Source organism: Sciurus carolinensis, chromosome 10, assembly GCF_902686445.1.
Source record: "Sciurus carolinensis chromosome 10, mSciCar1.2, whole genome shotgun sequence".
In the NCBI taxonomy this organism is placed as follows: domain Eukaryota; kingdom Metazoa; phylum Chordata; class Mammalia; order Rodentia; family Sciuridae; genus Sciurus; species Sciurus carolinensis.
The window spans coordinates 55,680,884-55,695,297 of record NC_062222.1 but is presented as its reverse complement, the minus strand read 5'-3'; the positions used below and the strand labels follow the sequence as shown (position 1 = coordinate 55,695,297).

The 14,414-nt window shown below is 33.0% G+C and overlaps 1 protein-coding gene across 1 annotated transcript in view; it reads right to left on the bottom strand.

Moving 5' to 3' along the window:
- Positions 1-14,414, bottom strand: part of Emcn (endomucin) — a 135,609-nt gene that overhangs the window by 83,843 nt on the left and 37,352 nt on the right. The window contains exon 3 of the mRNA XM_047566576.1: positions 10,517-10,594. Coding sequence (XP_047422532.1) covers positions 10,517-10,594 — 78 coding nt within the window. The remainder of the gene's footprint in view (positions 1-10,516; positions 10,595-14,414) is intronic.

Genomic DNA, 14,414 nt, shown 5'->3' with positions numbered 1-14,414 from the left:
ATAGAGATACAGCCACATCAATGTTCATTGCTGCTCAATTCACCATAGCCAGATTGTGGAACCAACCTAGATGTCCTTCAGTTGATGAATGGATAAAGAAACTGTGGCATATATATACAATGGAATATTACTCAGCCATAAAGAATGATAAAATTATGGCATTTGCAGGCAAATGGTTGAAATTGGAGAATATCATGCTAAGTGAGATAAGCCAATCTCAAAAGACCAAAGATGAATGATCTCGCTGATAAGCGGATGATGACATATAATGGGGGGTGGGAGGGGTTAGCGTTAAGGTTAGGGTTAGGTTTAGGGTTAGTGTTAAGGAGGGTGGCAAGAATGGAGGAAGGAAGAACTGTATAGAGGGAAAACAGGGGTGGGGGGTGGGGGGAAAGAAAAAAATAACAGAATGAATCAAACAACATTACCCTATGTAAATTTATGATTACACAAATGGTATGCCTTGACTCCATGTACAAACAGAGAAACAACATGTATCCCATTTGTTTACAATAAAAATAAATAAATAAATAAACCAACTCAGGAGATTAAAAAAAAAAAACTCACTTCATCAGTAAAGATGCACATAGAATGAAAGTGAAAGAAGAAAAATGAGACTCCTAGTAAATTGAAAGGTAAAAGAAAAGGAATAGGTATTCTTATGTCTGAGAGATTAGGTTTTTAAGACAAAAAGTATAAAGAAAGACAAAGAAGGTCACTATATAGTGATCAAAGTATCAACTCAAGAAGAAGATAGAGTAATTGTAAATCTACATGCATCTAATGTTGGAACATCCAATTTTATAAAACAAACATTATTAGGCCTAGAAGAAGAGATAGGTTCCAATATGATAATAGTGGGGTATTTCAATACCCCACTTTCAACAATGGACAGATTATGTAGGCAAAAAATTGACCATGAAACAATGAAACATCAGGATTAAACTATATGATAGATAAAATGAACTTAACAAATATTTAGGGAACATTTCATCCAGTAGCAGCAGAATATAAATTCTTTTCATCAGCACATATAGAACCTTCTCTAGAGCAAACCATATATGATTTCACAAAATTAGGCTTAACAAATTTGAAAAAGTTATAATCATTTATCTTTTCTAAGTACAATGGAATATAAATAAAGTCAACAACAAAAGAAATTTAGGAAATTATATAAATTCACTGATATTGAAAAGTGAACTTTTAAACAAAGAGAAGAAGCTCATTGAAGAAGTGAGAAAAAAAATTTTAAATTTCTCAAAATAAATGAAAATGGAAACATTATACCAAAACCTGTGGGATGCAGGGGAAAAAAAATACTATGAGGGAAGTCTATAGCAAAGTGTTTACATAATAAAAGAGATTTCAGATAAAAAATTCAATGCTACATCTCAGTAATTTTGAAAAGCAAGAACAAAGCAGATTAGAAATTAGTAGAAGGAAATAAAGATTGGAGCAGAAATAAAACAGAGACTAAAAAAATCAAACAAAAGATTAATAAAACAGAGTTTTTTTGTTTTTTGTTTTTTGTTTTTTTTGGGCAGAGGTAAATAATATCAACAAAACCTTTAGTTAGACTAACCATGAGGGAGAAAGACAAAAAGAGAGAAGATCGAAATAGAGATGCAAGGGGAGTCACTATAGCCAACACCACAGAAACACAAAGGATCATTAAGCATTATTAAGAGAAACTATATGTTAACAAATTGGAAAAACTAGAAAAGCTTCAAAAATTTCTGGACACATATGATCTATCAAAATCAAGCCACAAGGACATATAAAACCTGGATAGATCAATAAAAAGGAATGAAATTAAATTAGTAGTAGAATGTCTTTTCACAAAGACAAGTCCAGGACTGGATGGTTTTACTTATGTATTTTACCAAACTTTTAAAGAAGAACTAATCTAATTTTTATTGCACTATTACAAAGAATTGCAATGAAGGGAACCCCTCTCAGGTCAATGTGTGAAGTCCATAGTACTCTGCTACCAAAACCAGAGAAGGACATAACGATAAAAAATTGTAGACCAATATTCCTTATAAAAGTAGGTATAAAATTCTCAATAAAATACTTGTAAATTAAATTCAACAGCACATCAAAAAGTCAATTCATCAGTATCCAGTTGGTTTCATCCTAAGAATGCAAGGATGGTTTGATATATGCAAATCAATAAATGTAATATATCACATCAAAGCCTGAGGACAGTCACATGATCATCTCAGTAGATGAGGAAAAAGCACTGGATATAATTCATTATCCCTTCATGACAAAAACCCTGAACAAACTAGATATAGAAGGATCATAGCTCAACAGAATAAAACCCACAGGCAATATACCAAATGGGGAAAAATTGAAAACATTTCCTCTAAGATGAAGAACAAGACAAGAGTGTTCATTTGCACAGCTTTCACTCTATATAGTACCAGAAGTTTTAACCAGAGGAATTAGGCAAGAGAAAGAAATAAAAGGCAAGAAAAAAAAAAAAAAAAAAAAAGAAAGTGAGAAAGTCAAATTATCCCATTTGCAGATTCTACACATAGAAAACTGGAAGTTTCTACTGAGAAAGTAATGATCTGAATAGACACTCCCCAAAAGAAGAAATACAAATAATCAGCAAATACATTAAAATGTTCAATGTCATTAGCCACTGAGGAAATGCAAATCTACTATTAGATACCATCTCAACCCAGTTAGAATGTCAAAACCCAACAAAAAATGTTGTCAAGAATGAAGGAACTAAAAGAACTCTATAGAAAGAACTCTTATCCACTGATGATAGGAATGCTAATTAGGACAGCCATTATGGAGAACAGTATGGAGGTTGTTCAAAAAAAACTAAAAAATGGGTCTACTATCTGATCCAGTTATACCACTTCTAGGTACACATTCAAAAGAAACAAAATAAACATACCAGCGATACCTGTATGCCCTTTTTTATTGTGACACTCTTCACCGTAGCTAAGGTTTGAAATCAGCTTATGTGCCTAACAACAGATGAAGGGAGAAGTATATAAACATACCTATCTCTTCAAACATTTATCCTTTATTTATGGTCAAAAACTTCTAAAATTCTTTTCTCTAACTTTTTAAAATATACAGTACCTCATTGTTAGCTAGCATCCTTCTGTTGTTCAAAAGCACTCCAGAACTTATTACTTCTACTTAATTATAACTTAAAACTCTTTAATCAATTCCCCCTACCTCATTCTTCCCTACTTTCCCCAGCCTCTGATGAACACCATTCTAATCTCAACTTCTATGAGATCAACTTTTTTATATTCCACATATGAGTAAGTTCACATGGTACAGAAAGAAAGGTAAGTGCCTGGTTTATTTCATTTAACATAATTATCTCCAGTTCCATCCATGATGTCATTAAGTGACAGGACAGGATTTCATTATTTTACAGTTAAATAGTGCTCCATTGTGCATACCTTCCTACCCTCTTTTCCTTATTCATTCATCAGTGGATGGACACTTTGGTGGTTTACATTTCTTGGTTATTGTGAATAGTGCTTCAGTCGGAGTGTACATGCCTTCAATAGACAATTACATTTCCTTTGGAATAAATATACAGTAGCAAGACTGCTGACTAAGGTAGTTCTATTTTTCCATATTGTTTTCCATAATTGCTGTGCTATTTTACATTTCCCCTGAAGTATATAAAAGTTCCTTTTCCCCCCACATCATTTGGCTTTTATTTATTTTTCTCACAATAACCATTCTTATTGAGATAAAGTAATCTCTTATTGTGGTTTTGACTTGTATTGTAATTTATAAAATAATGTCAACATCAAGACAATATTGGCCTTATTTTTGAAAACATGTGGTTTTGAAATTCATGTTCCTTTAAGTTTTAGATTTTGGTTTAGCTGGGAAACATGACATAACATAATAAAATTTTAGCTATATTTGAGTTGGAATAAGGAAAATTTAATAGAAGAGATTCTTGAAAGAGTCATATTACTACTAGATTATAAGGGGGAGAAGAAATCTTGATTTCAACCATTCCCTTAAAGACAACCAATTCTTAGGGCTCAGCTGAAGAAGACAGAGGAGGAAGGGATGGCATATAATTATCTTGTAATTACTAATGTGGGATTAATTTTGTATATTTTTAGAAACTAACTTTATAAGACATGGTGACATAAATTATATTAGGAATTTAATGAGTGGTCATAACAGATTGACTTGAAAGGAATGCCTTATGGACTTAAATTGTACAGGAAAGAAGATCAGTAGCTTTATTCCTTTGGAACTGTGTGATTTTAATTAAAGTACTTTATAGAATGCCACAACAAAAAAATTTGGTCCTTATTAGAATAAGGGCTAAGTGACTTTTTGACAATGTTAGAATTTACTAAAACATGCTATAGCATAGGGATTATGTTAATTTTTTGACAAAGCTAGCATTTATTAATATATATCCTACAGAATACTAGTATTGTGGTGTAATATTTGCTTTTATGTTTTTTCAAATACTTAAAAAGAAATTTAATCAAGAAGGTGAAAGACCTATGTACTTTGATAATGCAAAAAATTGATGGAAGAAAGTGAACAAGACACATAAAATGGTCATGGATCAGAATAATTAACATTGTTAAAATGTTCATAGCATCCAAACAAAATCAGTGCAATCCTATTAAAATCCCAAAGTCATGCAACAAAGAATTAGGAAAAAAATTCTAAAATTTGTATGGAAGCACAAAATACTCTAAATAACATAAATAATCCTGAGAAAGAAAAAGAAAGAAAAACAAAGTTGGAAGAATCACACTTCCTGATTTTAAATTATATTACAAAGCTATAGTAGCAAAAACAGCAGGGTACTGGCATAAAAATGCAAACATATACAAGTGGAACAGAATAGAGAGAACTGAAATAAATCAAAACACACAATTTGGATCAACTAATTTTTTGGATGTTAACTAATTTTTGACAAGGACACCAAGTGGTCACAGTGAGAAAAGAATGGTCTCTTCAATAATTGATTTTGAGAAAACCAGATTTCCACATGCAAAATAATTAAATCAGGCCCATTATACACAAAAATAAACTCAAAATTGATAAAAGACTGAAACCATAAAACTCCTACTAAAGAACTTTGGGGAAAACTCCATATTGACTGTGGCAATACTATTTTGGATATCACAGTGAATGCTCAGGCTGTAAAAGCAAAAATTAACACATGAGACTATATCAAACTAAAATGCTCCTGTAGCACAAAGGAAACAACAAAATTAGATGGCAGCCTATTGTCTAATGGGGAAAATCATTTGCAATTGACCATCTGATAATATCCAACTCATGCAACTACACAGCAGAAAAACATTAAAAATTAAAAAATGGCTTAAGGACATAAATGAATATTCCTTAAGAGAAGATTTATGGATAGCCAATAGATACGTGAAAAGGTGCTCAACATCAGGAAAATGCTATGTAAAAACCACTACTAGATATCAACTCACATGCATTAGGATGGTTATTATCAAAAAGTCAAGATGTTGGTGTGAGGATGTGGAGAAATGAGAACCCTTGTGCCCTGTTGGGAATGTAGACTGGTGAGCCATTATGGGAAATAGTCTGGAGATTTCTAAATAAATTAAAAATATGACTGGGGTTGTAGCTCAGTGATAGAGTGTTTACCTAGCAGGTACAAAACCTTGGGTTCAATTTTCATTACTGCAAAATAAGGTACCCAAAAGAAATGAAATAATCAATTTGTACATCTCTGAGCTATTGTATTAAATGAAGCATTATTCTCAATAACCATGGTATGAGCAACTCGAGTGTCCATCTATGGAGGAATGGACGAAGAAACTATGGTATGTGTACACAATGAAATACACTTTAATGTCTAAAAAGAACATGGTTGAACCTGAAGGATGTTGTGCTAAATGAAATAAGCCAGGCAAATACTGCACCATCTCACTTACATGCAAAAATGTTTAAAAAAAAATCAAATGCACAGAGATAGAGAATAAAGCAGTAGTTACCAGGATGAGATGAGGAACAGGGAGATGTAGATTAGAACATACAAAGTAGCAGATGTATAGAGATTCAATGTACACCATGAGAACTACAGTTAATAAAGTTACATTAAATTAGGGATTTCTGTTAAATGAGTAGTTTTTACCTGTTTTTCCTGTGAGAAAATAGATATGTTAATTTGCTTCACTATAGATAGTAATCATTTTACTCCATATTGCCTACAATACCATGTTGTTTGTCTTAAGTATACATGATAACATTTTTAAAAATTGCTTGTAGAGTTAAATAAATTTAGAGACTCATAAATTAAGGTTTTTAATGGATTTTATTTAGGACAGCTCATTTTTAAAAATCTATGATATTTGCATAGTAAAACCCTAAAAAAGGAAGTAAGTAGTGTTTTTTTTAAATACCAAGTACCTCTATTGTGTTTTATAAAATTGGTACTTTTCAATTTTACATGACAGCAGAATCTATTTTGACATCATTATACAAGCATAGAATATATCTTGCTCTAATGTAGACCCCAGTACCTCAATACCTCTCTTATCAAAGACTGTTTACAATGAGTGCTCCATATAAATTCTGTACTCTTGACAAAGTAGGATAAACTTAATCAATGTCTTGATTCATTTCAGTAATTTCTGGGATTATATTAAAGAGCCCCTCATAGTAAGATTGCAGGAAGCCTAAATGTTCATACCAATGGCCCCAAGAAAAGGCTTCTAAGAATTGACAAAGACTTGAAGATTTTGTTCAGATTCTTATAATCTTTCTCCTTGGAGTGAAATATTCCAGATTGTAAATAAATTTCAATGTTAGGTCCAAAGGGGGGTGTGGGATGGAGCAAAGCAGCACAGAGCAATGCCCTGAACTATCGAAGAAGAACTTAAGAAGTTGTCTTTTGCTCCAGTATTTTGCTTCTAGGGAAGAGGAACTCAGATAGTGGAGCCAGGCTATAGTGGAGTCCCAAGGATTCTGAAAAAGAACAAAAGAACAGTAGAGGAAGAAAGTAAGGTGGGTAGGATTTGAATTTTTCATTGGAAAGAAAAAAGGAGAGAGAGCTTTATTTCTATGTGAGTTTTGTATTTCCCTTTTATTTTTATATCACTTAGATGCTGGGTAAGGGATTCATTAAGGCCCCTGGACTGCATGTGTAGCAATGGTCTTCCTTTTGCACGACCCAAAAGATGCTAGTACCCCAGGGAGCGGATCTCTAAGAGCTTCCTACTTTTTAGGGCTAGACTAACTGTGAAATTAGGTACCTACAGATCTATCTATTTTCTAACTCTGTTTAGCAATGCATGTTCTTACAGAAATTTGGAACAATTCCCAAGCCAGGAATAAAGTTATACCTGCATAGAGTGACCCCTTGAATATAAACACCAGAAATCAAATGAGTTGGAATAGTTTGGTGGCCTCAGAGGGATTTAGAATTTGATATTTTTTTTAAAACTCCCTCTGCTCTTACTTAGAGACTTCATCCCTACATAGATCTTGACTTTCCTCTCCTTAAAGTCTATTTTAATATTGTTTCTTGCTGGGAAAACTGGAAATCCATATGCAGTAAAGTGAAATTAAACCCCTATCTCTCACCCTGCACAAAACTCAACTCAGAATGGATCAAGGAATTAGACCAGAGACCATGCACCAAACAAAAGAAAAAGTGGGCTCGAATCTTCATCGTGTTGGCTTAGGATCAGACTTCCTTAACAATACTCCTAGAGCATAAGAAATGAAACCAAGAATCAATAAACAGGAAGGATTCAAACTAAAACTCTTCTCAGCAAAGGAAACAATAATGTGAAAAGAGAGCCTACAGAGTGGGAGAAAATCTTTTCCACATGCACTTTGGATACAGCACTAATCTCCAAAATTTATAAAGAACTTAAAAAACTTTACACTAAAAATACAAAGAACCCAATTAATAAATGGGCCAAGGAACTGGACAGACACTTTACAGAAGAAGATATACAGGCAATTAACAAATATATGAAAAAGTGTTCAACATCTCTAGTTATTAGAGAAATGCAAATCAAAACCACCCGAAGATTTCATCTCACTCCAATTAGAATGGCTATTATCAAGAATAAAAGCAATAACAGGTGTTGGTGAGGATGTGGGGGAAAAAAGCACACTCATACATGCTAGTGGAGCTGCAAATTGGTGCAACGACTATGGAAAGCAGTATGGAGATTCATCAGAAAACTTGGAATGGACCCATCATTTGACTCAGTTATCCCACACCTAGGTTTATACCCAAAGGACTTAAAATCAGCATACTACAGTGATGCAGTCACATCAATGTTCATAGCAGCTCAATTCATAATAGCTAGATTGTGAAACCAACCTAGATGCCCTTCAATAGATGAATGGATAAAGAAACTACTGTGGTATCTATCTATCTATCTATCTATCTATCTATCTATCTATCTATCTATCTATCTATAATGGAGTATTATTCAGTTATAAAGAAGAATAAAATTATAGCATTTGCAGGTAAATGGATGGAACTGGAGAATATCATGCTAAGTGAAATAAGCCAATCCCCCAAAACCAAAGGTTGAATGTTTCTCTGATAAGTGGATGCTGATACATAATGGTAACAGGACTGGGGGAAAGAGAGTAAGGGAAGAATAGAGGAGTGTTGGATTGTGTAGAGAGAAAAGAGGGGAGGGGAGGGGAGGGAGTGGGGGAAGGAGAGAGTGGAATGAGACAAACATCATTACCCCATGTACATGTATGATTACACAAATGGTGTGAATCTCCAGCATGTACAACCACAGAAATGAAAAGTTGTATCCCATCTGTGTACAAAGAATCAAAATGCATTCTGTAAAATAAAAAAAAAATAGTGTGTCCTGGAGTCAGATCTAATATTAATAAGGTTTTTTTCCCCCTTATTTCTCAAGTATATTGATCCTGTTTACCCATGAGGTCTTACATAGCGGTAACCAACAGTGCTTCTGGGGACCTGTAAAGCTTCTGCAATGTTGTGACACCTCTTTTGAAAACTGTAGTTTCTCTGTTATTACCAGTGAGATTACATTCAGGGTGGTGGTTGAAAAAGAGAACTTTGTTTTCTAGTTGTAGAATGCACATTCATTTTTTGTTTTACTCTGAACCAAATTTAAATATATTTTATCCTGATAATTATAATTGTGTTCATGAAGTCCTGTTTATCCCAGGTTCAGTGGGGAAATCTTAAGAGCTACCTTTGGTAGTAAAAGAGAAAAATGGTTAGAAGTTCACCTTGCCACTTCAAACACTCCCACTCCTACACTGCTTTGCACAAAATTGTTTAACTTTTATTTGTTTGAAATATTGGCATTTGGGGGTTTTTCACAAGATTTTATGTAGAGTTGTTTATGCTGATTAAAAAACTTGGACAATAGTGGCCTGATTTAATAGTGAGTATTCTCAACTGGTAACCTTGCTTGTCCACACATGAAGAATCTTAATGAAGAATATTACAAACTCTTACAAAACTTGGTAGAGGAGGGAACACTTTCCTACTAATCCTAGGAGGTTAGTATTACTCTGCTATCAAAACTAAAAAATCATAAGAAAATTCATATCTCTTATAAATATAGAACACAAAAATCTTTAAAAAATGATACAAATCTAGCATGACATGAAAAGAATTATACACCATGATCAATTGAATTTATCTCAGGAATGCAAGGTTGGTTCAACATACAAAAAGGAATGTTATATGCCATGTTAACAAAATATAGAATCAAGATCACATTGTAATCTTAATATACTGAAATCTCAATATAACTAGAAAAGGCATTTTAAAAATCTAATACCTTTTCATGATGAGGCACTCAATAAACTAGTAATAGGAGGGAACTTCCTCATCCTGATAAAGGATGTCTATGAAAAACCCTTATCTACCACCATATTTATTAGTGAAATGCTGACAGCTTTCCCTTAAAATTAGGAATACAAAGATGTCCACTTTCACTCCTTCTGTGCAACATCATACTGTAGGTTCCAGCTAGCACAAATAGGCAATAAAATACAATAGAAAGCACCTACACTGGAAAGAAAGAAATGAAACTTTCTATAACGCAGATGACATCATATTGTATCATATAGAAAATCTTAAGGAATACACATGTACATGTGCACATCTCTCCACACAAACTGGAAACAATAAATAAGTTCAACAAAGTATCAAAACACATTAATTTACAAAAATAAGCTATTTGCATAGAGTAGTCAAGAAAAATCCAAAATTAAAATTAAGCAAAATGATTCACTTACAAAAAGCAAAACATTGAGTAAGAAGTCCAAGTCTTTTACACTGAAAACTACAAACATTGAAAGATTTAGAGAACTGAAAAGTCATCCCATGCTCATAGATTGGAAGATGGCACACTATTGTCAATATTCTAAAATCCATTAAATTGCACAGTTTAAAAAAGTGACAGTTATGTGAATCATATGTATGAATTATATATACATATGAATATATATATTTCTTAAGATGATGGCAAAACTAATCAATACTCACCTTCACTTTTAGCTGTTGTTAATGAAGCAACAATTTCTGGCACCGGAGATGTGTTTGATAATTCACTATTGGTTGTTCCTAGTTTGATAAGGTAGATGACATTATTATTAATCACAATCTCATTTCACCTGTCAAGGCATAAGTAATAGTAAACCAAATTTGGAGGTGGACTGGAATCCCTATGTAAAAGTACTAGGGTAAACCTTTGTCTACCTTTCCTTTTTCCATTTTCCACCTCTTTTGTCCAAAGAGGAATGTTCAGTATTAAATGCTTGGGTGGCCTGATTTTACACACACACACCTTGTATGACAGATCCAAACAGTAAATTTCCTTGACAGGTTTCTTTGATATCACTAAATATGTGAAAATATGTTGCAAGAACTATAAACTTTAGCAATTTAAAACTGTTTTATTTTTCCCTGTTGTGGGGAGGGGGAATCACCTGGCCAACAGGATCTAGGAATATCATGATTTGTTTTTCAGAATTACATTCCGTATTGTTAATTCAGTTATGTTAATGAAAATTCCAAAAGAGCATAAGGCATAAAGTAACTTTCGAACTCCTGTAATTAATTTGTTCATGATATTCTTTGAATACCTGTTCTGTGCTAGGCCCCCTCCTAGACCCTTGGAGATACAGAATCCAACTTTTGGTCTCTTTTTAAGTAATAGCAAGAATAATTCTTAGCATTTAGTAACGTTGTTTCAAATAAAGGGGCACTGAGGATGTGAGGGTCTGCAAACACATGGACCTTCCTTAAGTAGTCAACTCCTCAGTGTGATACACACTGCAGTTACAGTCTCTTCTTCCTTAATGCCCTTTTGTAGTTAGAGCACCGGTTCCATATTCACCATAACACAGCTACAATCCTATTCTTGTATTTATTAATGCCGCATTTGGAGGAAGAACATAATGCTGCACAGTTAGTCTAATGCTTTGAAATCCTAGTCCAGCAGGGAGTTTCAAAGGAAAATTGACCGAAGACTACCAAGGAACCACAAGAGGAAGATCAGAGTTGTGGAGGATTGCTGTGGACAAACTTCTAGGCAGATAGGGGAGTCTTGGTTCACTGTTCACTCTTCTCAGGACTAGGGAATACAGATTACTATAGCAATGGAAAGTGGCAGTCACAGGCAGATTCTGTGAATTATATTGCAAAGTGGAGAGTGCCTAAGCACTTAGGACCTTTTAAAAACCTTAGAATCTTATGTGGCTATATTTTAAGAGAAGAAACCAATAAAGGAAACCTTATTCCTAAAAGATAGGTTTGAGATTTTGCATTGCCCATTCACGTGATGCTAACATCTTCAAAATAAGGTATAACTATATAAATAAAGTGTCCCTCTAGCCACACATGGTGCCTTTATTTTCATTTCATCCCCACTCTTGGGTTTTCTGGTACCAATAGCAGGATGAATAGAATTTTAAAAATTACCTTTCTATTGTCTTTTACTAACACTTTAGGACATACATAATAATAACAATGAATGTATATAAACTGTGTGTGAACAGTGATCTTGTGATTATGCTGCTATCATTATATAACCAGTGTAACAATATTTATAACATAAACACAAGTTATTTTTCCTGCTTTAGAGATACAATTAACAAATAAAAATCATACATATTTAAAATGTATAATGTGATGTTTTATATATATATATGCTCTAAAATTATTACCACAATAAAGCTAATTAACATATCTTTTACCTCACATACTTAGCTTTTTTGTGTGTGTTTGAAACAATTTTAGATTTATTGCTAATTTATGAATATGAATAAGTATTTTACATATATGTTATAGTCAAATTCCCGTAAGTGCTACATATGTTAAAATTCTGAAGTATAAATGCAGATTATTGTGAGTAAAATGTTACAGTAACTTAATTGTTACGGTTTAGATTATGTATCCCCCAAAAGCTCACGTGTAAGACAATGCAAGAAATTCAGGGCTGAAATGAATGAGTTATGAGAGGTTTAACCAAATCAGTGCATTAATTTCTTGGTAGGGGTTAATTTTGTGGTAACTGTAGGCAGGTAGGATGTTGCTGGAGGAGGAGGGTCCCTGGGCGCATGCCTTTGGGGTTTATATTTTGTCCGTGCTGAGCAGAGCTGTCTTTCTGCTTCCTGGTACCATGCTCCAAGCTGCTTTCCCCTGCCAAACACTTCGCCCCAGTGTTCTGCCTCACTTCAGGGCCCAGGAATGGAACTGGCCATCTGAATGAAAAACTGTGAGCCCTCAAGTAAACTTTTCCTCCTCTAAAATTATTCCTGTCAGGTCTTTTGGTCACAGCTACAAAAAAGCTGACTAAAACGCTAATGATAACGGATTTCTTTTAACTTTATGTTCAAAGCAATGATTAACTACTTTCAAGTAGTTGATCAGAGAAAGAGACAAGTTAATATAAATATTGAGCAAGCAGGATAACCATATATTTTTAGGAATATTGTATTATTTTAGTCAACAGTATTTAGATTAAGTCTTTAGAATCTCATAAATCTACTAATAAATTTTTTTGTAAACTTAACATTTATAGCATTTCCCAAAATAACCTTTGAGAGCTGGGTTAAATTCAGCTCAGACCACAAATACTTCAAGAAAATATCTAATTTGTAAACAGTTCACATTTCGTAAGGATAAACTTAAGTAAAATGTCAACTTTATCACTTTAATATTCTGTGAAAAGGGAGAAACCAAAGAATCATGTATAAAAATATCTCAAATAGTTCATTTTCAATTAAAACTTAAATAAAACAATAACTTAAATAAGCAAAAACTTAAATAAAACAATAGAAAGAATGGATGAAAGGAGAAAGACTATGGGGAAAAAATGAGGTACCCAAGCCCTTTTTATTCCCAACTATTCATACAAGAAAATTCACAAAAACGCTTTTTAAGTCTGTTAGAGTTTTGTATATTCATTTCCTACACAGAGAACAGGTCACTTAGACATCACCATGTCCAACACTTAACGTGATGACCCAAAAATGGTATCTCTACTGACCTTAAATTTGAGCACCCATTTAATATCAGAAGTTTTAAGCATCAGTGCAAGAAATTTTTATTCCTGCAATATCATTAAACTTGTTAAAAATATTCAAATACTAAAAGTTTTTGAATCAATCTGAGTGACAATCATAGTTCAGGCACAAAAAATTAAAATCTATTCCTATATACTTGGAGTTGTATGATGGTGACATGCAGTGTCTGCCAAATGCTGGTTTTTAACTCTGGACATTTGGCCTTTGCACAAAATGTACATTGCACTCTATGTACATATAAGTCAAGTCCCATCGTTTTAATTGGGTCGTGTCTGAAAAGAAAACTTGCTCCAGGGAAAGCTCTATCAATCAGTTCTGCCACTGTAACTAGGTGGCTACAAGAAGAATTCTCATCTAGGTTTCACTTTTTTTTAAACTTTCCTGATGATAGAATTTCTGTCACTGGTCAGAGAAAGAACATGTATGTGCTGTAGATAGACATAAAGACAGTTAGTACTTTTAATTTTAAACAAAGAAAATTTGATTGAAAAGCTTAAAAAATGAAAATAAAGCAGCTTTGGCATGTCATATATATATACATATATATTTAGAAAATATTTTATTATATATAAATATAAATCTATATATATTTTATATATATTATATATATTATATGTATAATATATATATATATAAAGTGTGTGTGTGAAAAAAATTTATTGTGGCTAAGACTAAGGATCATGTTGTCCATGAGGAAAGAGAGTAAGGAAATGCTTCACTATGGGTACAACTTTTTGGTATTATTATATATTTTTAAAATGGTCATTTTGAAAGATGGAACAATGTATAAAACTCCTTGAAACTTAAACCTCTTATAGTCCTGAAATTGGAAGTCGAATACACTGACACACTGC